Source organism: Meleagris gallopavo, chromosome 1, assembly GCF_905368555.1.
Source record: "Meleagris gallopavo chromosome 1, MGAL_WU_HG_1.1, whole genome shotgun sequence".
Taxonomy (NCBI): Eukaryota; Metazoa; Chordata; class Aves; order Galliformes; family Phasianidae; genus Meleagris; species Meleagris gallopavo.
The window spans coordinates 50,299,102-50,322,642 of NC_139404.1; the positions used below are offsets into that span (position 1 = coordinate 50,299,102).

Consider the following 23,541-nt stretch of genomic DNA (forward strand, 5'->3'; position numbering starts at 1 on the left):
AAGAAAGACCAAACGCACTCTCTGTGGAAAAAAAACCAAAAGAACTCACTTTATTTGTAAAGTCTACAAAATACAGAGGACTCAGGTAGGACACATACTGTAAGTCAGAAAATAAATAGTATTTTTTTTTTTTTGCTCTATATAAGATAAAATGTGATTTGCATATATAAAATATAAAGTACGGCTCTGTACCAACATCCTGGCTGTGCCGAGAGGCGGAATGGCAAAGAGGACGTGAAAATAACTTAGGTTCGTGCAATAAATAAACCCAGGGGGAGTGGGATAGAGGGGATGCTAACAGTGCCCTCTGGGCGGGCACCTCTCTGGGTTGGGACGGAGGCTGCAGCCGAGGGCGGCTGGCGTGGCGATGCCCAGACCTCTGTGCTGATGTCCAAGCTGGAGGAAAACCCAAGGGAGAAGCTGCCTGCCAGGCAGCTCCCAGGAGTGGGATGCTCTGCCCTCCAAACCACTCTGTCTCCTCACTTTGTGCAGCCTAAGCCCTGGAGCTAGTGGAGCACAGGGCTTGGCGGGGCCATCCAAGCGGGGCTGTGTGCAGCAAAACAGCAGTTATCTGCACTCCAGCTGCCTCCACTTCCTTCCTGCCACTGCCTCTGTGTTCCAGGCACCCGGTTGGGCTGAGTGTCCCACTCAGGTCACAGAGGATGTGCGTGATGGGGAGAAAACAGCCCCTCCACATCTCCTTTTTGTCTCACAGCCCCCAGATGTCTCCTGCCCAAGGGTCCCCCTCCACTGCTGTTACAGTGCTTTGCCATCCCACTCACCCCAACCTGCAGCCACTTTCTGTTCCCCTCCGACCTGCACGTTCTCTTGCCATCTCCATCTTTTCTCACTGGTCAGCCCAGTGCTGACCCCATTCATCCTCATTCCTCTGCAAAACCTTCTCCCCATTTCCCTCTCTGGTACATGCTCCTGAGAGCGCCTGACCTGCACTCAGCTCTCCCAAAAAAATGGGGTGCACTGTGTTTTCCTGCCAGCTTGGAGCTGTGGGGGTGTTTCCCTGCCTCCATCCATTCACATGGACTCATCCCCTCCTGCACGCACCCACTGATGCAGCAAGGGATGGGACCACGGGGCAGTGCCGGGCTTTGGGCTTCCCCCATGGGATCTCCAATAAGGTGCTGTCCCACCCGGCACACACATGGTGGCAGTCCTCCCTACAAGCGGAGGTCTGGGGACCAGAGGGAAGGATTTGGGGTGCAGCTCCCAGCAAAGGAGAGCCTCAAGTATGTAGGGGAAGACGCCCTGGGGGGGACAGTGCCCAGCCGAGGGACGGGGCCAGCACTAGGAGTAGGCAGCCTGGTTGGCACCGGACTTGACGATGGTGATGACGCTGGCAGTGGCCACTTTGGCAGGTGGCCCATGGGCAGCCACAGTGCGGGCAAAGCCCTGCAGGGCCTCGTACTTGCCACGGAGAGTGTCAAGCTCCAGGCGCATGGCAGCATTCTCCCGGGCAAGCTTGTCCACCTCCCATTCCAGCTCCATCTTCTGCTTCTGCAGCTCTTCCTTCTGGCAGACACGCTTCACCCGGCAGCTGGCAGCGTAGCCCCTGTTCTTCAGCGTCCGTCGTCGCTGCTTCAGCCTCGCCACCTCCTCCTTGGAAAGACCCCGCAGGTGGTGGTTGAGCTCCCGCACTGACAGCCCCATCAACTCTTCATCAGACAGCAGCGGCGTGTTCTCTCCGAGCTCTCGCTTCACCTGTTGGGTGGAGGAGCAGGTGAGATCCCAATGCCAGACCACCAAGTGCCAAGCACCAGTGCTAGATCCCTCCCAAATGCCAACCCCTTTTTCCATCCCCAATGATGGATCCCTCCAGTGATGGACCCCCCCCCAACACCAACCCCATTGCTGGACCCCAAGGCCAATCCCCCATGCTGCAGCCCCAGTGCCAATTCCTCACGCTGGAGCTCCCTGAGGCTGGACCTCCCCAGTGTGATTCCCCCATGCTGCAGTCCTTACTGCCAGCCTCTCATGCTGGATCTCCTCAATGCTTATCCCTCATGCTGGACTTCTCCCAGTGCCAATCCCTAGCACCAGACTCCCTGATCCTGATTTATCAACTCTTTGAAAGTGTTGATAACAGCAGGACAAGGGGAAGTGGTTTTAAGTTGAGGGGGCAAGATTTAGATTGGATGTCAGGGGGAAGTTCTTTACAGAGAGAGTGGTGAGGTGCTGGCACAGGCTGCCCAGAGAGGTTGTGGATGCCCCGTCCCTGGAGGTGTTCAAGGCCAGGTTGGATGGGGCCCTGGGCAGCCTGGTCTAGTATTAAATGTGGAGGTTGGTGGCCCTGCATGTGGCAGGGGGGTTGGAGATTCATGATCCTTGAGGTCCCTTCCAACCCTGTCCATTCTGTGATTCTGTGATCCTGGACCTCCTGATGCCGGACCCTGTTGCTGGCCCCCCACATCTCTCATTTTTCCAAGTGCTCACCTTCAGTGCCTTGCTGGACAGCCCATCTGCAGCCATGGTCGTCCCGTACCGGCCCTATAAAACACCCGAGAGAAGAGCGGATGAGTGCCAGCACGGGGACACGGAGAGTGATGCCGATCCCCGCCCAGCTCCACCTTTATACGAAGCTCATAATGGCACACAACCACAACATCGAGGGAAGGCCCTCCCCGAGGGCGCAGGGGAGCTCAGAGGAGGGCAGCGCGGGGGGAGGGGGGAGCCGGGCCGGGGCCCGCGGTGGGGTCGAAGGGTGGGGGCCGCGGCCACGTCGCGGGGACGGGCGATCGGGCGCCGTCTCACCGTGATTCAGCAGCGCTGGGAGGGGGGAGGGGGGGACGGGACGAGAGTCACTTACTCCTTCTGTGCCCCTCGACCGCCACTGTTCTTCTTTCTCGGGGCAGAGATGAGGGCGGGGGGGGCTGATATTTTCTCCCCTCCGCCATTACGGGAGGAGAGGGCCCAGTGCCCGAAGCGGCCCCAACTCCAGACCACCCCTCTCCGCCTCCCTTCTCTCCAAAGTACCGTCGGGGGCGAAGCACGGGAAGAGCTGAGCTGATGCAATCAGGGCCGGGGGTGAGACGCGATCCCCGAACTCCCACCGCCCGCCCTACTCCGGAAACTCCCGATCCCTCGTCCCGACCCCGCTGGTCGCTTACCGGAGGCCGCGCTGTGTCGCGGCGCTGTGCTGCGCTACGCGGGAGGGGTGCGGCGGGGCGGGCGGGCTCCCTGCGCTCCGACCCGAGCTCCGCGCGATTACTCACCCGCGGATTCCTTTCATTCATAAAAACACAGTCATGCGGTGACGTCACCTTTCCTTCGCCCCGCCCCCTGGGGGCCCGGCCCCGCCCCGCCCTCTCCGCCCTTTTCAAAGATGGCGGCGCGCGGCTACTCCCTTCAACTCTTCGCCGCCCTTCTCTGGGATGGAGGCCCGTTGGCCCCACCCCATCGGCCCCTCCCCATCGGCCCCTCCCCGAGAGCGGCGCAGCTGATTGGTCCGCTCTGGGGCAGAAAGAGCGGCGGGGCCTGCGGGCCTTGGCTCACCTTAGGCCCTGCGGGCGCTGCGGGGAAACGGCCGTTTTTCCCGTAAGGGGACGGCGGTACAGAAACCAAGAGTTGCCGGCTCCGGGCTGTCAGTCCTCGGTTATCTCTCGCAAGGTCGAGCTGGGGAGCTGCGTGCCATGCAGTTCCTCGGGCGGCTCTTGAGCCAGGCGTTCAGCAACCCGTACCGCGTGAAGGAGGTGCCCGCCGCCGACTATTCGGGGCAAGGCAGCCTGCGGGAGGACGGCCGGGTGCGGCTCTACAGCAACGGCCGCTGCTGGGACGGCGTGCTGGTCAATCCCCAGAGCCCGGCGGTTGCCTTTCGGTAGGTGCTGGGCCCTCAGGTGTCTGCTTAGAGCTTGGAGGGAGGCCTGATAGAGCACAGTGGCACAGGCTGCCCAGGGAGGTGTTGCGGTCGCCGTCCCTGGAGGTGTTCCAGAACCGCGTGGATGTGGCACTGAGGGATGTGGTCAGTGGGCATGGTGGGGATGGGCTGGCGGTTGGGCTGGATCATCTTGGAGATCTTTGTACCCTTAATGATTCTATGTTTACCTCTCCCTTTCGCCTCTCCTCCAGGCTCTTCCACCTCGACGATGAAGCAGAAGCCCTGGTGTGCTTTGAGCGCTATGCTGGCCACCTGCGGCCGTTCTACGAGAGCTCAGCCCAGCCCCTGTCGCTGGAGGTTTTGCAGCAGCTCAGTGACTGCATCCGCAACCACCCAAGCTGGTCCTCGGCACACGTAGCAGTGGAGGTTGGCATGCAGGAGACCTTCCGACACAACCGTGTACTCAGGTGAGGGTGCGGAGCAGTCTCCTGCCTGATGTTTTTTGGGCTGTGTTGAGGTGTCTTTGATTCTGCTGCTCTGGATCGTAGAATCACAGAATAGCCTGGGTTGAAAATGACCTTAAATCATCTAGTTTCAACTTCTCTATTGTGGGCAGGGCTGCCACCCACTGGCTCAGGCTGCCCAGAGTTCCACCCGACCTACCCTTGAGCACCTCCAGGGATGGAGCACCTACAGCTTCTCTGGGCAGCCTGTGCCAGTGCCTCACCACTCTCTGAGTAAAGAGTTTCTTTCTAACATCCAATCTAAATTTCCTCTCTTTTAGTTTAAAGTCATTCCCCTTTGTCCTATTGCTATCAGACCATCTGAAATGTCAGTTCTCCTCCTGTTTGTAAACTCCCTTAAAGTTCTGGAAGGCCACAATGAGGTCTCCCCAGTGCCTTCTATTCTCCAGGCTAAACAAGCCTGAGAAGGACTGAACTGTTTTACTGAAGACTGACAACCCTTGTGGACCTGTTTTTCAGAGAGGAGGTGTGGCTCACTGTAAACTGCAAGAGAGGAAAAGGGTTTTGGTCACAAACTCTCATTCTCTTTCTGTAGGAACATTCACATAGGGTAGAGGAAGCCAGCAAGGAGATGTTGCGATCAATCTCTTGATGCACTATCTCTGCCTGGTTGCTGACTGCTGTCTGTATCCTCTCTTCTTGTGGGCAGACAGAGCTGCCTTTGGGCATGCACAGAGGGAAGGGCTTTGTGTCAGGAGGAGGGTCCATGGTAGGGCTGGGTCTTTGCAGAGGTAGATCCTTGTCTTTGCGGCCTCTCTATGTTGTAACATTCCTCCTTCTTTTACAGCTGTGTGAATAGCACAGACAGTGAGGATGGCTGCACTCCACTGCACCTGGCGTGCCGCAAGGGAGACATGGCCTGCCTGCAGGAGCTGCTGGACTGCCATGCACGAGTCGATATTACAGACAGGAAAGGAGAGACAGTTTTCCACTATGCTGTGCGAGGAAGCAACCCCTATATCATTGAGGTGGGAGCAGTCTCAAAGCTGGGAGAAGGGGGATTGGAACTTTTCCTTTCTATGCTGTGAGAGAGAGAGAGAGAGAGAGAGGATGATAGCCAGGGGCTGCAGTCTAGGGTAATGAATGGCAGCTAGCTCTGCTGCAGCATCATGGGAATGCCTGAACCTGGTTTCAGCCCCTTTCTTCCTCCCTGCTTTCTGGTGCAGTTTCCCATAAGCAGGTTCCATGTTCCACCCTGCAGTGGAACAGGGTTGTGAAGCAGTGGTTTCCTCAGAAAGTATCCTTTGGCATTTGCTTCAAGCCTTAATCCTAACTTTCCTCAGACCTTTGGCTGTCCCTTCAACATCTCCTCCCATCAGGGCTTTTAGATCTGGGTAGAGCACTCCAAAAAGAGCCTTCAGGCTACCAAGGGTGTGTGTGTTGCCTGCAAACTCAGGCTCTGGTTTGGAGCTGCCCTGGGCTTTCCCGAGCCTGCAGAACCTGTTGGATCTGAGCAGTTCTGGTGATTAGAGCCCCGAGGCAGAGTGACTGGGTTTGCAAGGCTGTGGGTTCCTTTCCGCTTTGCTCCTCAGGTCTGGACTGGGTGCCAGACAGGCCCTCGCCTGCAGCTGCACCAGCTGTGTTTGCCCAATACCTCTTGTGACAGCTCTCCTGTTGCCTGCCAGACAATGGAGAGATTTCCTAATGTGTGGTGGTGGAGGGATGATGAACAATCGGGGTTTGCTACACTGTGGGACAGGACAGTTAGGACCTTTGTATTATAAAGATGTTTTCTTCCTGTATGTCTCTAATGGTGGCAACTCAGCTTGTTAAAGATATACTTTCAGTTTTGAACAATCTTGAGCTTGTTTCTCTTTCAATTCCTGGCTAAACCAAGGAAAATAAATTAAATTCCTGCTTTTCTTTTGTACACGGGGACTTTCAATGTTCCCACAGTATGGCAGTAGGATAGTTTCTTGTAGCAAACTGGTGTTGTGGCTTAACCTGTATAAGCAGCAAGGTATCACATAGCCACTCACTTGCTCCCCACTCCTCCCCCAGCTGGATGGATGGGGAGAGAATCAGAAGGGTGAAAGTTAGAAAACTTGTGGGCTGAGAAAAAAGGCAGTTTAATGAGAAAGAACAAAAAAATAAAAAAAATAAAAAGAAAAAAATGGGGGAGCAGGGGAGGGGACAAGTGATGCAAAACACAATTGCTTACAGCCAGCCACTCTCTGAGCAACAGAAGCTTCCCCAGCCTGCTCCCTGAGTTCCTTTGCTGGGCACAGCTTTGTATGGTATGGAATGGTTAGTTGGGGTCAGCTGTACTGACTGTGTCCCCTCCCAGTACCTTGTGCAACCCCAGACTTGCTTACAGGCAGCTTGAGAAACAGAAAAAAAAAACCTTGTTTCTGTGTGAGCACAGCTTGGCAACAACTAAAACATTGTTGTGCTATTTTATCAGCATTATTTTCATCACAAATCTGAAACACACAGCACTGCATAAGCTGCTGTGGAAAAAAAATCAAGTATGAAAACCAGGGCAACCAGTTAGCATGCAGCAGATCTGAAATTTACAGGTAGAAGAGGAGAATTCCTTCAAACATCTCCCCACGTGTATTTTAAACAGTCACATTTGTAGCTGAAGCAATGGTGGGACTGCAGGGAAGGGTGAGCTCCTGCCTGCTGGCTGGCTGTGGTAGCTGATAAGAAGAAGCTGTTGGTTCCAATGAGTGCTATCATTCAGTTGAGCTAAGCATGGCACACTCACAGTTACTGTTCTGCAGCTGAGTCTGCTGGGCTGTGTTAATACAGCTGCTAAAGTGTGGGTGAACCCTTTTTTGGTTGAGGGGTGTCTCAAGTGAATGTGGACCGGGGAAATGTGCGGAGATCGCGCCTTCAGGAGCGCTTCAATTGTGTTACCATGTTGGAAGTTGGACAGGCTGTAGCACTGTGGGGAACCCTGTGCTACAGTCTCTCCTTGGAGCTCAAGGAGTGAGCTCTTGCATGTCTGTCTGTCTTCTATTTATTTATTTCCTGCTCTTCTCAGCTCCTGAGCAGTGCCCCGACTGTTGGCGTGAACCACCTGAGCCACGAAGGGCTGACCCCTCTGTATCTTGCTTGTCAGCTGGGCAAAGAAGACATGGTTCGGTCTCTGCTGAAGTGCCGTGCCAGCTGCAATGTCATGGGGACAGTGGGCTACCCCATCCATGCAGCTCTGAAGTACTCCCAGAAGGGGTAAGTAAAACTGTGTGAGTCAGTGCAGGCATGCAGCAGGAGCAACCACACACCATTGCCTCACTGACTGTGGGATCCTTTGGGCAGCAAGCAAGCAGACGCACACAAGCACCACTACAGGCATGACTAGGCTTGGTCCATGCTGGAGGGTCACAGATTTGTTTATCAGGGGTTTGCATTGACATAGTTTACCACTGTACTTTGATTCTCACTGTGCCCTGATCTACTCTGCACAAGGCAGGAGCCCCAACGCTCAGTAGGATGCCTCCAATTCCACCTAATATCCATGCTGTCTGCATACAGGTGTCAGATACTCAGAGGACAAGCAGCAGTGGGTATGCTGGGTATGCTAGATGTGTTTTCCTATGCTGCTATTCTCCATGCTTTACCTTTTTTTTTTTTTTTTTTTTTTTTTTTAATCTGCAAGGTCACTTGAGCATATTTACAATCCTCCTTGGCAATCTGTGTCCTCATCCAGACTTCTGCTCTTAACTTATTACTCCCCTTTCTCGCAAGTGACTGCTGCTGCTGCTGCTGGGGCTGGCAGTGTGGGAAAATGTGGTATACGGAGGCAGGTAACAAAACGTATAGGAAAACAAGCATAAAAACATACAGAGTTAGGAGTCCTGCTCCTCCTGTCATGGAATTAAGCCACTCAGCAATCAGCCAGTAGATCGTTTCATTCGATATATTAAGTCCTGAAGACATTGAACGTGCTTCACAGTAGTTAATTCATTGGTTATGTTGAGGCAGCATGTACTTTCAAACTCAGAACAGTGTTTCTGGTGTTGAAAGAGGTAGTTAATTACCAGTCAATGTTAGGTTCCTTAGCATACAGCAGTTACTACCAAATTGATGGCAACAGTTACCTTTGATGTTCAATGTAAACCTTGTGCAAGGACACATGTCAGGTGCATTTGCTACTGAGAAGGAGTAATAATGAGGAGTTGGTTCCAGTAGAGGCCAACCAAACCCAAGTGTTTACACACTGGTCTTGCAGAAATTGTCTGTGCTGGTAGAGCAAGACTCCAAAGCAACCTGTGATAAGGAAGGAAAATACGAGTGTCATCTCCTTCCAGTAATACATACACCATTGCTCCAGTTCCTTCAGATAATATTTCTCTGGGCTTGGTAACCTGACATGGGACAGTTGCTCACATAGGCTTGCACTTTTTCAATTGAACTTCAGTTCAGTTTTCATGGTGCCAATAGTATAATTCCAGTGTTGTCTTCCTTAGGTGAGGCACAGTGTCTATGGAAGATACTTGAAATACAGAAACTTTAAGAGTCAGATATGAACAGAGGGTGTAGAATAAGGGGAGAAGTTGGAGTACAGAGCCGCACTGCATTCTCAAGTTATTATATGAATTATCACATGTAGATTGGTAGATCTTAGCCTGTTACGATCTCATCACACAGTTCATCATTGTAAACAGTTCTCTTTCCCCTGTGGTTAACACTTGGGGAGAGATATCATCTGGAAGAATTTCAGTCTTCAGCATATTTTGTATTGGAGATGTTGTGATACGATCATAGGGTGTTTGATGATGAATATTTCAGTTTTACCAAAAAAAAAAAAAAAAAGATCTTTAGTAAGATATAAATAAACTCAATGTTGTAAAGTTTAAGTACTGTTTAACATTTTAAATTATTCTTTCAACATCCCATGCATTCTTTCAGTTAAGCCTTTAGCTTGAGGCTGGTGGGCGATGTGGAATATTCAATTTCTTCCTAGCCCTTTAGGCCAGTCTTGGACACTATGTCCAATGAAATGTGTTCCTTGCTCACTGTATTTGGTGAGGAGATCCATATTGATGACTGAGTTATTCTAATGCTTCAGTTGTGCTCCACTGATCAATGGATTTGTTGTGGGTTTAACAAGGAACTGTACTGATGGTCTATCCACAACAGTGAATATATATCAACACCCTATCAACGGGGACAGTGAGACAATTTAATCAACCTGCCAGGTACTCAAAGCCCACCAACCCTGTTTTATTTTTCCTTGGGGTCTATACATGGCCTTTAAGTGTATCTGCATACAAATAGTACAGTTATGTACGCATGCCTTATGCATGTGTAATAACAAAGGGGTTCGATTGTGAGCAGTGTCCCATGCAAGCACAAATGAGCTGATCAACATCCACAAGCAATATGAACACTTATAACTTGAGCGTGTACTTTGGAAGAGGTTCTATCATCTACTTCCCTCTTATTTTGCATCTTCTGATTGAATGAGATGTGCCTTATTTTTGAGGTATATTCTTGTATGCGTTTCCAATTTTGTTGCCCTATGCTTGCCCCCCATGCCAGGAACATGCCAACGTCTTGTGCCCAGCTCAGTAACAGCATTGTGAGGTTTTTGTATACAACCCAGCTGTCGGTGTAGAAGCAGTGTGCCTTCCCTCCCAGGATGGCCAGGGATACTGCAGTCAGTTCAGCCCATGGGTGAGATGCCTGTACACCTGTTTGCCCCAGTAGAATTTCTGGGAATTGAGCGTATGCAACTTTCCATTGACTTTAGCCAGTAGCAATTCCGTTGGTAAAAGCAAGGCATCATTTTATGCTCTTCTATTAACTGGTCATAAGGAGGAGCTTCCTCCACAGGAGATACAGGGCATCTCCTTGCTGACTTTTTGTCCCAGGCGTTTGCCACAATTCCCACCAGAGTAGTTCTAGTTCAAATGTATATCCTTGTCTATGGGTGTCTAGTGGTGCACGCTCAATTTTTGCGGGCAATAAAGGCTTCCTGTTCCTTGGTCTGCTGCCAAACAACTTTCTTCCTAGTCAATACCAGAGTTGTGAATTTCTTGCTGCTATGTTTTTTTTTTGTTTGTTTGTTCTTTCTATGAGTGTAGCCGTGTCTGGTCCTGTAACTGCGAGCTGGGGGTGACTATTCAGTTCCCTCTGATCTACAGTCATTCGCCAAGCGTCCTCTAATAGTCAAACAGTCTAAGTAAGATTAATAAAAGCAACTATCGTGTTTTTTTTACCAGCTCTCACATGCTGATGTGTCTGGATGCTTGTAGTAATTCCTTCCTGCCCTCTGGGATGCAATTCTGTTTTACAGCCACTGCATCAGCATGACAGTGTCCCACTTCAGAAACCCACATGAAATGGCTACACCTCAAATAGCAAATCCTGCTTGCAAGGTCCTGAAGCAGAAGTGAGCACTCAGTGTTTCAGCTATCCGTGCTGCCATTACATCAATATGCAAAATATATTCCTTAATTAGGACAGTTAACACCATTGTTGCAAATGGGTTGGTATTTCCTACTGTTAAAGTAACCTTAGCTCAGAAACGTCTCCCTGTTTCTTTTGGCTTCTTTACCATTAATACTGCTATGCAATAGGGTAGCCTCAGTCCAGTATCCACCAGAGCTGATGCATGAAATCTGCTATTTTATAATTGAAAGAGCATCACAGGCACTGGTGGTGGCAGTGTGGGAGACCTGCCAAACCTTCCTTCCTGCTGTGTTGACATTTGCCAGTGCTTTGCCTTGAGGTGGCAGGTGTGGTGGAGGGGCATGACTTGCTATTGGCACAACATTTCAGGTGTTGTGATCCCGTCTATTTCTTGTGGGACACCAGCCTTGCACAAGATCATTTCACGTTTGTTTCCTCATCACCCGTGAGGAAACTCCTTTTGGTTTTGCGGTTTTCATTTATTCACCATCCATAAAGATTGTCTTGAAATTACAACCTCAGCTTCCTTCAAGGTATTGGTAAGGTGCCTCTGTTACCAGTAGAGTCTTGTGACTGCCCTGTCCAGATTAGCTCCTGTTATTAATGCATAAGCCATCCCCATCTGCTGCGCTAGACTAATGCCTTCTTCTATTATATGCCAATTTCTGAGAGATGACAATGATTTGGCAAGATTTGCAAGTGCTGTTAAAACTGCTGCACACAACATCTGATCTAGCAGAGATGTAGTAATACGTCTGCCTGTCAGAATCCCTGATCTCTTGTAGTTGAGCGTATTCTCAGATCTGATCACTGTGGGCTGTAGGTCTTTTTCACCCAGTAATAAGTAGATAGGTGCAGTGCCACTACACTAAGTCACAAAACTCCATGCCTTCCCCACTCCGCTGCCAGTCTGTAATTCCTTTAACTCTTTTAGGGTATAAGTGTGTGTGATCTGTACCCCTCTGTCCATTCACTTCTGCTGCCCCTATTGATTTGAAGGATTGTACTTCCACCACCTCCCTGCCCTTCCAGCTCAAACTCAATCTTGGAGTCCAAGTCCCTCCAGATATTGCCATCCCATTCCTCGGCATCCCACAGAAGTTTCATAGTAAAAGAGGTAACTCTGCCTTTAAGTGCTTTGATCCTAATAAGCTTTCATTCCAAAGCCTATTTCTTCCTTTCTCCTGTGGGCCAATGGTACTCTGGGCCCTTAATTAATATACTTTGAACTTGAATCAAAAGGCATGATACTTATTTCCTGTTTTCTTTTTCTTGGACAAATTTAATTCTCTTTATATGTGCTTTGTAATGCTTATTTTCATGGTGTCCCAGTCCTACAAGAAGGACTCTTAGTAGTAACTGCTGCCAACTGATTTTTCAGCATTTTGAAAACTGCGTTCCATGTTAGAGAGACCTTCACAAGCCAAAAACGTGCTTGGGTTCCTTATTTTGCAGTAGGGCTTCATCACTTTTACAACTTACTTGGCATTGTTTTGGAGTGGACGTTTGCAGGTACTGGACACTAATCACAGTAGATGTGATTTTTTTTTCTCTCCTAGGCAAGTAGACAGATTGATAATTTCAGCAAGTATTGAACTATTTCACTTTTATCCCCAAGTTTCCATGGGGAGAAGGATGAGAGAGGGCACGTTTCCCTCCAGCTCTTCAGATTTTCCAGAAATATCATATTCCTATATTGGGGAAGCACCCAGGTGTTGCTCCCAACTTGGAATTGGGAAGAGATTATGCAGTCTCTGAACACGTGCTGCTTGTATGCTTCCTGCTTCTCCCTTCCTTTCTGCAAACAGCAAAATAAAACTGCTTTGCAGCTGAGGAACTTGCAGGTGCTGCAGCCAGCCAGCTGCTGCTGAAGGGCTTCCTGAAGGGCTCTGTGCAGAAGGCAGGTACTGACATGAATGAGGTCTTAAACTAAGACGGCAGACACCCATCCCTTCATCTTGTGTTTTCTAGGTGTGCCCAGGCCATCCTCGAGGTGGATGCCAGCCAGGTCCACTCCAGAGACCCACGCCATGAAGCCGTCCCGCTGCACTGGGCGAAGAAGGCAGAGGTAAATAGAGTCCATGGCGAGAGCCTGTGCTGCCACCCAGCGCCTGCTTAATTCCTTTCGCTGCTGACCTGGCCCTTCACTGAGTACTTGTGTCAGAGCCCAGCAAGCTGTCCACGAGACAGCCCTGCTGGTGAGTTGATTGAGGCTGTCTGATTCTGTTTGCCCTCTGCTGATCAGTGCTGTTTGCTGCAGGGAGCAGTGGAGCCTTGCAATACAAAAAAGGCTAGTAATTCATCCTTGGCTGTGAACTGCCAGCTTGTCCCTTTTCCCTTTTGGCTGGGGAGAAATCGCACCGCTGTCACTGAAGCCTGGTTACCCCTGGGGGGAGCTCTTGTCTCATTACCTGCCAATTTCAAGAAAGGAAGCAGATGGATGTTTTAAAAATGCGAGGGGAGTGCGAGGTGGGCGCCGGGTGATGGTATGTAGGTTACAGTCGTCTTCTGCCAGAGATAACCAGATCAGTGATGTGATGTGCTATGCTGGTGCACCTTTAAGAGCTTGTTTCAAGCAGAGAGTGTTCCAATGGAAGGACTGTTTTCCCTCCTGCAGTGTCACATCCCTCTCAGAAGTGTCTTCCGGAGGTTTTCTGTAAAACGAGTATGTTTGGCTTGCAGAGATCAAAAAGCAAACTTCCCTTCAGTCTGCAGTCCCCCTCTGGCTTGAGTAAGAGTTGTTTTTCTCCATTGATTTCAGCCTGTTGTTACACTTACAAATAAGACTCAAAACATCCAGAAGTTGTAGCAGATGGTGAAACTACCAGCTAGTTCCAAGTGCAGGCTTAAGGCTCGCTGCTCTTCACTTGCTCTGCTTGTCCGTGAGACTCCGCTTGTGTGAGCTGTCTTCATGATTGCTTTCTCTTTTCTTCACCTGGCACGTGCATGCTTGGGCACAGATGACGCAGCTGCTGCTTAAGTATGGCTCTGAGGTGAACCTGACCAGCCGGACGGCTGACATGGCCCTGCACATTGCAGTCAAGAGAGGTCGTTTTGACTGTGCCATGGTACTGCTGACACACGGGGCCAACACCAATGCCAAGGGCCAGGATGGCAACACACCACTGCATCTGGCCATGAAGGTGAGATTTTTGCAGAGGCTGCTGGGGAGAAGAAGGCATTTTCCTGAAGGGCTGAGGCAAAGGCAGGTCCCTTTGAAATTTTGGCTGTTGTCCTTCAGGGGGAATTTCCTTGTGTGTGCTTTGGCTAATGAAAAGAGGAGGGAGGGAATGAGAGATGTAGCTGAGAGAATCGTGGCTTTTGACTGAGCTTTCTCTTGTCTCCTAGCATGACCACCTGGATATGATCAAAGCAATTGTTGTGTTCGGAGGAGATGTTGAGATCCCTAATGATTTCGGGGAGACACCAGGGCTGCTGGCAGCCAGGAACAGCAAAGGTGAGGGACCATCTGAGCAACTCCGCAGGATGAACCTACCATTCTGTCTCCCCTTCTTGGCTAAAAGAGTGCCTTGGAGAGGTGAAAACAGGCCAAGCATAGGCAATGCTTCTCCAAGATGCTCTCCCAGCTTCTAGTTGCTGGCAGTTGCTGAGCTAGTGGCGTAGACTTCATATTAATAGTCCTTGATTAATTTCTCCTCTGAGACAGAGAAGCAAGAGAAAAAGCTGGCACACACACCCTCTCTTCAAGCCGTAGTGTTGGGCACTGCAGACTCACAGCAGGATAACAGTGTGACTGAACAGCCTTGGCATAAGCAGGCATGGGCTGTTCTTCCACAGCGAGAAGTGTGCACACCTTCTGACCACAGATCCTGCTGCCTGTGATAAGGCAGAGAGATCCAAGACATGCTTTTCCTGGTTCATCCCAGAGGTTTTATGAAGGTCAAGGCTGCTGTGAATTTGGCAGAGCCCCCGGTGTGTGCGTGCACTGATTCTCTTTCTGATCTGTGACTCCCCCACCATCACCTAAGGTGCGAACCGGAAAGTGCTCTTAGACCTGCTGCAAACTGTAGGGACCGAACGCTGCCTCCCAACCATTCCTGACTCCCAAAGTCTGGCACCATCTGCCGCCTCCTTCCTGGAAGGCCAACCTTCCCCGCGGAGCAGCTACAACAGCTTAGGTAAAGCCTTCCCTGACCTTCCCTCACTCTCCTTTTTTTCTGGCTTCACAGCACTCTGGTTCTTTGGGCAGCCTTTGCTCTGAGGACTGTCTCCTTGCTCTCACTTTCAGCTGTCTGTCCTCATCCAGGTGTTGCAGGATTCAGATTCTTGTTTTCTCTGCTTTTCCTGTACGCGTACTCTAAAGTCTACTACTCTAAACTTCTGTTTTATAGACCTGAAGCAATGCAGCTCGATATAGAGGAAAGGGAAGGCTGTTTCCCTCACTCCCTCACCCCCCTGGAAGAGGCATAGGACTTGTTTGCTTGCATGCATTTTATCCCCTGGGTCATGTCAGAAGTGGAGACACTTGCCTTGAGGGCATCCCACTGTGCGTCAGGATATCAAAGTGTTGCTTGTTCATATCCCAGGAGCTAGTTGTTGGGAGAGGGAAGGGATGAAGTCTGAGGATAAGTGACCCTAGACACAAGGTTTATATCATCCATAGAAAGATCCAAACACAAAATATGTTTGTGCCAGAGTCTGTACTCTGCACTACCCAGGCTTTGTGTGTAAGCCCAGGGATCAAACTTTCCTCCTCCAGGGAGCTACAGAACTTGAGCAGAAGCAGCAGGAGCAGGCAGTGGGTGGGGTGAGTTGGCTTGGCTTGGAGGGAGGCTCTGACAACATGTCGGGGGCTTTCAGGGAGATAACAGCTGCTTATGGTCTGCTTTCCCTCTCAAGCTTGGTGGTTTCCATTGCAGAGGCCTTCCAGTGAGGCAAAGGGTCAATCCCCCACAGGCTCTGGAGCATGTCACCACTGGCTGGTGGCACCAGGACTTTCTTCTCACCATGGCCTTGTGAAGATGACCAGAGAGTTTCAGCTCTCATAAACTGCCAGAAAAAGTCCCTTTTCCAGCATAGGACTCTGGCCTTCAAAGAAACTGCTCACCATGTTCTCTGCCATCCAGCTACTTCCCAACCTGGGCACTGGCAGCACATGTTTAACCTCTTCCACGTGTTCTTTCTTCTCTTGGTTTCACAGGCTGCCTTCTCACCTAGGCTGGATTGGTGCCCCGCACCCAGGGTGACCTGGGTTTACATCACCTGAGGGGTAATGACAAGCCACCCTGTCCCCAGAGCCTTCCTGCTTAGGTTACCTCACAGGAGTAGATTTAGGTTTGATCTTATGGCTTGCAGTAAGCGGCATAGTGGGCAAGCTGCTAGGCTCTACCTTCTCTCTCACCTATTCTGCTCATCATCTGCTTCTCCAAATCCTTTATCACTGCTAGCACTTCTTAAGCTGCCTGCTCTGAAGCATGGGGTTTCTCCTCTTTGGTGTGGAGTTTATTTTAGGGGATACTTTTTGGTAACGGGTAAGATGGCTTATGTTTTCTGCAGAAAGCTTTATTCAGCTGGGAAAGGTGTTGGCTGTTTTCTCTGGAAATCATTTACCTTTGGGGTGGGAAGTTTTGTGTACCATGATCAGCTTTCTGGATACGGAGAGAAAGTGGGAAGAATAATTAAAAGCTGTCTAATTCATTAAGTAAGATTTAGTTGACTGATACCCCTAAGGCACTCATCGGAGGGTTCAGGTAGCAAAGTGGTTTCTAATTTTTTTTTTGCCCTTGAATGTTCATGGCTCGCTAGGGTACAAGGACCTTCTGTATGTTTCTGCGACACTTGGGCAGTTCTTGAAGGCACCAGATGTCGTGGACTCACCCAGAGAGGGTGAGAGAAAGTAAGTGAGAGAATTTCTGTTTCAACTCCTGTGCAATTGAAAGTTAATGCTGTGTACATAAATTCCTTCCCACCCACCCACACTCATCAGTGTGGCATCCCCTGTCCTTCGCTGCAGTTTATGCCAGAAGCCCCCCCCCCTTCCACTCTGTTGCCTTGAATCTCCATTCCCATAAAGGACCATCTCCTGTTTCTGCCTGCAGCTCTGGAGCTGCAGCAGAGCCTGAACTAGCAGGTGAAGCCCCTGCACTGTCTTTCCCTTCTGCTGCTAGGCACCAAGTGCTGTTCTGGCCTAGTGATGTCTCCATCTCCACGTGCTGCTGCCCTGATGCTCACCCACCTCCTTTGCTGACTTGTGCACTGCCCTGTTGGTGTCTGTGTGTACCTCGCCGTGTGCACAGCAGAGGGAGGGTTGGCACTGAGGTACTGCTAGCAGGAACTTAGGACTGTCCACATTTTGTTTGAGGCAATATCCATTACTATATACTACTAGTAGAGCCATTTTATGATTGTCCAGAGCAGTTTTCTTGTTACTGGCCCAGTTTGCCGTGCCCAGGCCCTGTGCTGAGATCTGTGAGCCATTCCACAGCTCCCATCAGCTGTGTCTGTCTCTCCAGCTGCGACCGCCTCCTATGTCTGGATGGAGGGGGCATCCGGGGCCTGGTGCTCATCCAGCTTCTCCTGGCCATCGAAAAAGCTGCGGGTCGTCCCATCCGTGAGATTTTTGACTGGATTGCAGGGACCAGCACTGGGGGCATCTTGGCCTTGGCTATTGTACATGGTGAGGACAGTGCAAATAATGGACCCTTTCTCACTCCTGTAGCACTCTTCTGGGAGGGACTGGGTGTGGGGTGGGAACTGCCTCTCTAAGAGTCCTAACGGGGATTCGTTATCCCTACCTAAAAGAGGGATGTTCATCAGTGAAAGAAAACCTAGACCTGGGTTTGCAGTTGCTTCTCATGTCAGTTAGTATCGAGCAACTGTCTGGATTTGGGGAAGGTGAATGGAATACAATGTTCTGTTCTTCCTGCTCTCTCCAACCTGATTTTATGGCAAGGTGATTGGCACTTACTGCTAGGAAACTAAGCTTCAACTTTACCTTTCCTCTTTCACCCTTCCCAGTCATGCTGCTGATGGCCAAGCATGTGGCAGGAAGCCTGGGAAAGGATGGGGTTGGGAATGTTACTTCCCTTCACCTTCTGGTCCTGGGAAGTCCAAGCTCTGATGTGCTGTTTGTTTGCCTGCCCTTCCTCCCTCCCCATACTCTGCTGATGCTGTTGCCTGCCTCAGGGAAGTCCATGGACTACATGCGCTGCCTGTACTTCCGCATGAAGGACATGGTGTTCCGGGGGTCTCGGCCCTACGAGTCAGAGCCCCTGGATGAGTTCTTGAAGAAGGAGTTTGGGGAAAACACCAAAATGACAGATGTCCAAAAACCCAAGTAAGTCCTGATTAGGGCTGTGCTGGTTGCTCTTCTGGGAGACTCTCTCAGCAGAGATGCTTAGCGTCTCCATTGAGCAGATCTGGAGGACTCGTGATGTTCTGAAGCCATAAGCATGTTTTTTTTCACATTTTTTCTTTGGTGTATTGTTTCCTCTCCCCCAGAGTTATTGTGACAGGGACTCTATGTGACCGACAGCCAGCTGAGCTCCACCTCTTCCGGAATTACCCCGTACCTGAGACAAAGATCTCCACTGAATACAAGACAACTGCGACTTTCAAACCACTCACTCAGCCCAAAGGTAAATGCTGGCATGCAGCAGTCTAGATGGTTGGTAGTCAAGGGGGAATCCTTCAGACACAGGAGATTAATTTAGTGGTCGTCAACCCTGCCCATGGCAATGGGATTGGAACTGGATGGTCTTTGAATTGTCCCTTCCAACACAAGCCGTTCTGTGATTCCTGTTGCTCTGAAAATTGAGGTGTCTCAGCAATGGCTCATCCCTGATCTTGACTTAGTGGTTTGGTCCTAGTGATAGTGTCCTTTTCTCCTCACCCCTCTTCCATTGGCTTCTCTTGTACCATGAACACGGGCTGGCTAGTGAGGATTTTAAAGAAAGGGTCTATTAGAGGACCCCTGCATGCAATCAGTGCACCTTCCCTTGGGCTCTCAGGAACAAAGTAACGTGGAGAAACCTTGTAACTTAACCATGAAACCCGCTCCAACTTGCTGCTTTTGTTGTTTCGCAACAGGACGGGTTCACTATTAGAGCAGTGGTGAGTGGAAAGTGAATTTTTCCTATCTCAAAATATAAGGAAAGTGATGAGGACATCTTGGTACACAAGTCTTATGAGGAAAAACTGAGAGAACTGGAGTTGTTCTGTCTGAAGAAGAGGAGGCTTAGGGGAGACCTCATCGCTCTTTACAATGATGTGAAAGGAGGTTGCAGTGAGCTGGGGATTGGCCTCTTCTCCCGTTCATAATGACAGGACAAAAGGGAGTCGCCTCAAGTTGTGGCAGGGGAGTTTCAAAGGAGGAGCAGGGAAGCCCCCAGCACTGATGTTTGGGGGAGAACCATACTCAAAACAATTTTGTCTCAGAGCGGTGCTGCAGTGGCACAGGCTGCCCAGGGAGGTGGTGCAGTCACCATCCCTGGAGGTGTTCCAGAACCGTGTGGATGTGGCACTGAGGGATGTGGTCAGTGGGCATGGTGGGGTTGGGCTGGAGATTGGACCTGTTGATCTTAGAGGTCTTTTCCAACCTTAATGGTTCTATGTTTGTATGATCTTTTTAAGTTAAAAAAAAAACAACAAAAACAACAACACAAAAACAACAAACCCAATAAATAACAAACCCAACCCTGCTGTTGGGAGAAAGACACAACAATCTCCATATTCTGGGCCTACAGGCCTTCCTGATTTGCCTTGTGCTGGTGAAGGGGGGATGCTCCTTTCACACAGAAAAGCTGCTGAAAGAGGCCTGTATGGTCCTTCTTCTCCTTTCAGACCAATTGGTATGGCGTGCTGCTCGCTGCAGTGGTGCAGCTCCCACTTATTTCCGGCCAATAGGGCGCTTTTTGGATGGTGGGCTGCTAGCAAACAACCCAACCCTTGATGCCATGGCGGAGATTCACGAGTACAACAAGACTCTGATCAACAAGGTGAGAGAAATCCTGGCACTGAAAGGTAGCTGGGCTTCATTGACTACACTGGGCCATCTCAAATTGGGATTGAACGGATTGGGAATGAACTTCTCTCCAGTGGAAAAACAAATTAGTATTACAGCATCCTGGAAAATACTGTATGGGAAGGGGGATATGTGTAGAGAATGCTGGCTTATAGATGAAGTGCCTTTTCTGACAGGTTTGAGGTGGGGAGGCAGGAATCACAAGGGCAGACTTTGCATATACTTGCTGCTTTTAGCACAGACGATTCAGATGATGGTAGTGTGGCCCATGACACAGCTCTGCAAGGTCTTTTCCTGCCCTCTCAAAATGGAGAAGACAATGGCAGGGCACTCTGCTCAGTGAATGCTTTCTGTGGTGTGCCTAGTTGCTCAGAAAGATCAGTCACTAATGGCAGCCACCACTCCCTGTAGTAGAGAGGAGAGATTTGTTCCCGAAATGACTGAATGAGTTGGACTGTTTCACAGCCATCTGGTCGTCTCTGTGGGAATCCCATGGGCTTGAATGCATCCAGACCTGTAAGGCACAGAAGGATGTAACCATTACCTTTGAAGGCGTGTAGATTAAAGCTGCTCATCAGCCCGTAATAAAGTGGGAGAACAGAGGCGAGAAAAGGCTACTGAGTCTTTTTGCCTTGGTTTTCAGATCATCCACTAGACTTCTGTGAAATACATGTTCTGTTCTTGGACTTAAATGTGTGTTTTTTTTGTCCACAGGGTCAGAGGCAGAAAGTAAGAAAATTGGGGTTGGTGGTCTCCCTGGGGACAGGGAAACCTCCACAGGTCCCGGTGTCCTCTGTGGATGTCTTCCGTCCTACCAACCCCTGGGAACTGGCAAAGACAGTCTTTGGGGCTAGGGAGCTCGGCAAGATGGTGGTGGACTGTGTGAGTACTGGGAGGAAGGAAAGAAGGAAAGCCCTGGAATTGCTCTCAGTGAGGGAATAAAGGTTTCCAATCTTCAGCTTCTTCCTTTTGAGAGAAAATTGAATTTCCTTGGAATAGCTCCAGAGTTCAAGAATTGCTTAAAAACTGTGGAAGCACAGCAGGTCTGAATTCCTCTCTGCCTGTTTGGGCAGGTAAAGGCAGGATGGTGGTCAGTGAGCCATAGGAACATTTGCAGGTGTCAGTTCATGAGACCTGGAGTCTTTCCAGAGAGCGTGAATTATCGTCTGAGCAATGTGGACCAAAAAAATAAAAATAAAAAGTCGTGCTTCAGCATGACAACAAGTAATTTTTCTTAAGAAGAGCTTTGTGGTTCCCACTGGGACAATTAGCAAGTGGTAGAGGAGTGGGAGTGTTACTAATAAGAAATAGCAGCTCGTAGCTGTGGTTAGGAGTGTGTAATAGGCATGTAATTTTGCATACTCCATAAGGAAGCTCATTAGGTGTTGTGCATGAATGCACTCCAAATGAATGAAAGTCAGAAGGAGCAGAACTGAGGTTCTGACTGTAATCTTCACTCTGTTGCTTCATCTCTTTTTAACTTTCTAAAGCCTGAAAATACCTGGGGAGATCCCTGTGTCTCCCCCAGTCTTTCTTTGTCCCACGATAGCACAGAGGGCCTGCAATGGTCACGGGCTAGTACTGGGTTGTGGAAAAGAAATGGGTAAAGCTGAAGTCCCACAGAGGTGCACCCTGGGGATTTCTTTTGTGAATTTGTGCTGTAATGGAAGGAGGATCTGTATGGTAAAATTCCTCGTGTCCTTGTGTCCTAAGGATCAGGAATGCTGTAACAAAGCCACTTTACTAATCTTCACCATCCAGGATGCACTTGCTCCTGCTTTTCCTTTTCCCTCTGTGGCTCGTGTAGTTCAGCCTGGTGCCAGGGAGCCTCTCGGAGGCAGGGAGAGGGCAGCACTGCCGTCAGGCTCTAACTGTGGGCATGCTTCTCCCGCAGTGCACTGACGCAGATGGCCCAGCTGTGAATCGTGCCAGGGCCTGGTGTGAGATGACAGACATCCCATATTTCCGGTAAGAGCTTCCTTTCTGCTCTCTGCACAAACCTATTTTTATTCTCCAGAACCTGGCTTTGGCATGTGTCATCCCAAATCACATCCCTTCCAAGGGTGTGCCAGCCCAGACCTGGCCTCCTGCCCCCAGTCCTACTGCTTCTGTGATACAATGGAGGATGCCATAGTACAGTGTATGAGCTGATACACTGAGCATGCCTTATCTGGGGTCCATTACTGGGATTTGGAGCGTGCTAAGAAGATCCTTTGTGGATGTGCATCCTGCCCTGTTCTACTCAGGGTGATATTGTCTTGGTGTGCACAGGCTCAGCCCTCAGCTACACACAGATGTGATGCTGGACGAGGTGAATGACAGCGTGTTGGTGAATGCCCTCTGGGACACCCAGCTCTACATCTACCAGCAGCGGGAGCAGCTGGAGCGGCTGGTGCAGTATCTCTGCCGATGACTGACCTGGAAGTGTTCCTTCTGCATCCCAGAGGCAAGGACAGCAGATGCTGCAGCTTGGATTTGCCTTGAACCAAGATGTTGAGGTGGGGAGAAGGGACTGCTCCTGCTAATAATACTTACAAATTAGTGATATTTAATAGACAACAGTGCACGTGTATTCCAGGACAGCTGTGAAAAACTGACAGTTACTGTCCCACTATAGGCTAATCTCCACTGTGCTTTGTTTTGCTGCCCTGCTATCTGAGCATACAGCCCTTCCCAGAAGCCAGATCCCCAGCTATCATGAGCCAGCTGCAGTCTGTGCAGTACTGACAAAGCACCTTACTCCTTCCCACCTCACACAATAGCCCAATACCTGACAGAGTTTCAAGGATTATTTTTCCTGCTTGGGACAAGGTGGTTCAAAACGTGTAGGATGGTGAAAGGGATTTGTCTTTGATCAATGTACTTGACTTAGAAGGGGACAGAAATTCTGCAGCCTTTTGCAGTAGATTGATACAACATATGACTGACATTGGAAGAGCCAGTTGGCTCCTGTAATGCCCTTCCCTTTTGCCCTCGGAGACAGCTGGCAGCTTGGGTTCTGACTGCACCTAGGATGGGAGCAGCCCCCCAGAACTGTTTTATGCCCCCTGTCTTGCTGTGATACTCTGCTCAAGGGCTGAGATGTGAAAACCTTGTGTCTTGTCCACGGCGAGCTCAAGATGAGAGCTAATGGCCTTGTCTTGGTAGAGAGATTGATTCTCTTTTTTGTTAGCGTGTAGTTTAAATGTGCAATTGAACCTGACATCAGGTTGCACCAAAGATGCTGACAATTTGGATTTATTTTACCTTTTTTACTGCTGTAAATCTGGTGTGACTTCTATATTAAATGTTTCTGCAGCAAATTTTGCATATTTATAAATGATGTGTATCCACTGGAAGGAATTTTTTGGAGTAACCTGAAAAACTGAAAACTTAAATCATTTGCTTTTGAGTGAATGGACTACTACTGTGAACAAAACCTAACTTGACTTGAAATAAAAAGAGCCTTGAATTTGGTTCCATTGTAACACAGTCTGCGGTTGTCTTGTTTGCATCCTGCAGAACACCGGATGTGTTCTGATCTTGCAGTCTGAATTTCTTACAAGTAGAAAATGACAAATTGAGCTCCTTGAGGCACAGAGCTATACCCTTTGTATGGGCTGGTAAGTGAATGATCTGTGTCCAAAGCCAGCCCTGGGAGCATGCATGTGATGCGAGTGTGCTGGCTGTCCTACAGAACACATTACAGAACGCAGCATTACTCATGGGCTTATCAGTTCCAGCCAGTGCAGAGGCTTTGGAGCAGCTACCACATCTTAGGATGGAGAGAACATAATCTCTCCTACCTTTTTTTATAAGCCAACTCCATCTGCAAGGGCTCCCAGTAGTGATGCTGTGCTTGG

At 49.7% G+C, this 23,541-nt stretch overlaps 2 protein-coding genes across 4 annotated transcripts; one reads left to right on the top strand and one right to left on the bottom strand.

Annotated features, from left to right (window-relative positions):
- Positions 1–22: 22 nt before the first annotated feature.
- MAFF (MAF bZIP transcription factor F) lies at positions 23–3,282 on the bottom strand. 3 transcript variants are annotated; one of them, XM_085226452.1, is made up of 3 exons: positions 3,123–3,282; positions 2,449–2,502; positions 23–1,716 (listed from the first exon to the last, which is right to left on the bottom strand). In XM_085226452.1, the coding sequence occupies exons 1-3, from the start codon at positions 3,246–3,248 to the stop codon at positions 1,303–1,305; spliced, it is 594 nt and encodes a 197-aa protein (XP_085082578.1). In that variant the 5' UTR covers positions 3,249–3,282; the 3' UTR covers positions 23–1,302. The 3 variants fall into 3 exon arrangements, with proteins under 3 accessions (XP_085082578.1, XP_085082592.1, XP_085082587.1); XM_085226466.1 differs by lacking the exon at positions 3,123–3,282 and adding an exon at positions 2,989–3,011; XM_085226461.1 differs by lacking the exon at positions 3,123–3,282 and adding an exon at positions 2,822–2,967.
- A 154-nt stretch (positions 3,283–3,436) lies between these two features.
- PLA2G6 (phospholipase A2 group VI) lies at positions 3,437–23,166 on the top strand. Its single transcript, XM_010711039.4, has 16 exons — positions 3,437–3,829; positions 4,081–4,296; positions 5,141–5,321; positions 7,343–7,530; positions 12,688–12,784; positions 13,677–13,859; positions 14,065–14,173; positions 14,706–14,855; positions 16,483–16,573; positions 17,190–17,353; positions 17,863–18,013; positions 18,178–18,314; positions 19,519–19,673; positions 20,414–20,581; positions 21,594–21,667; positions 21,971–23,166. Exons 1-16 carry the CDS (start codon positions 3,645–3,647, stop codon positions 22,110–22,112), a joined length of 2,391 nt encoding a protein of 796 aa, XP_010709341.2. The 5' UTR covers positions 3,437–3,644; the 3' UTR covers positions 22,113–23,166.
- The last annotated feature ends 375 nt before the right edge of the window (positions 23,167–23,541 follow it).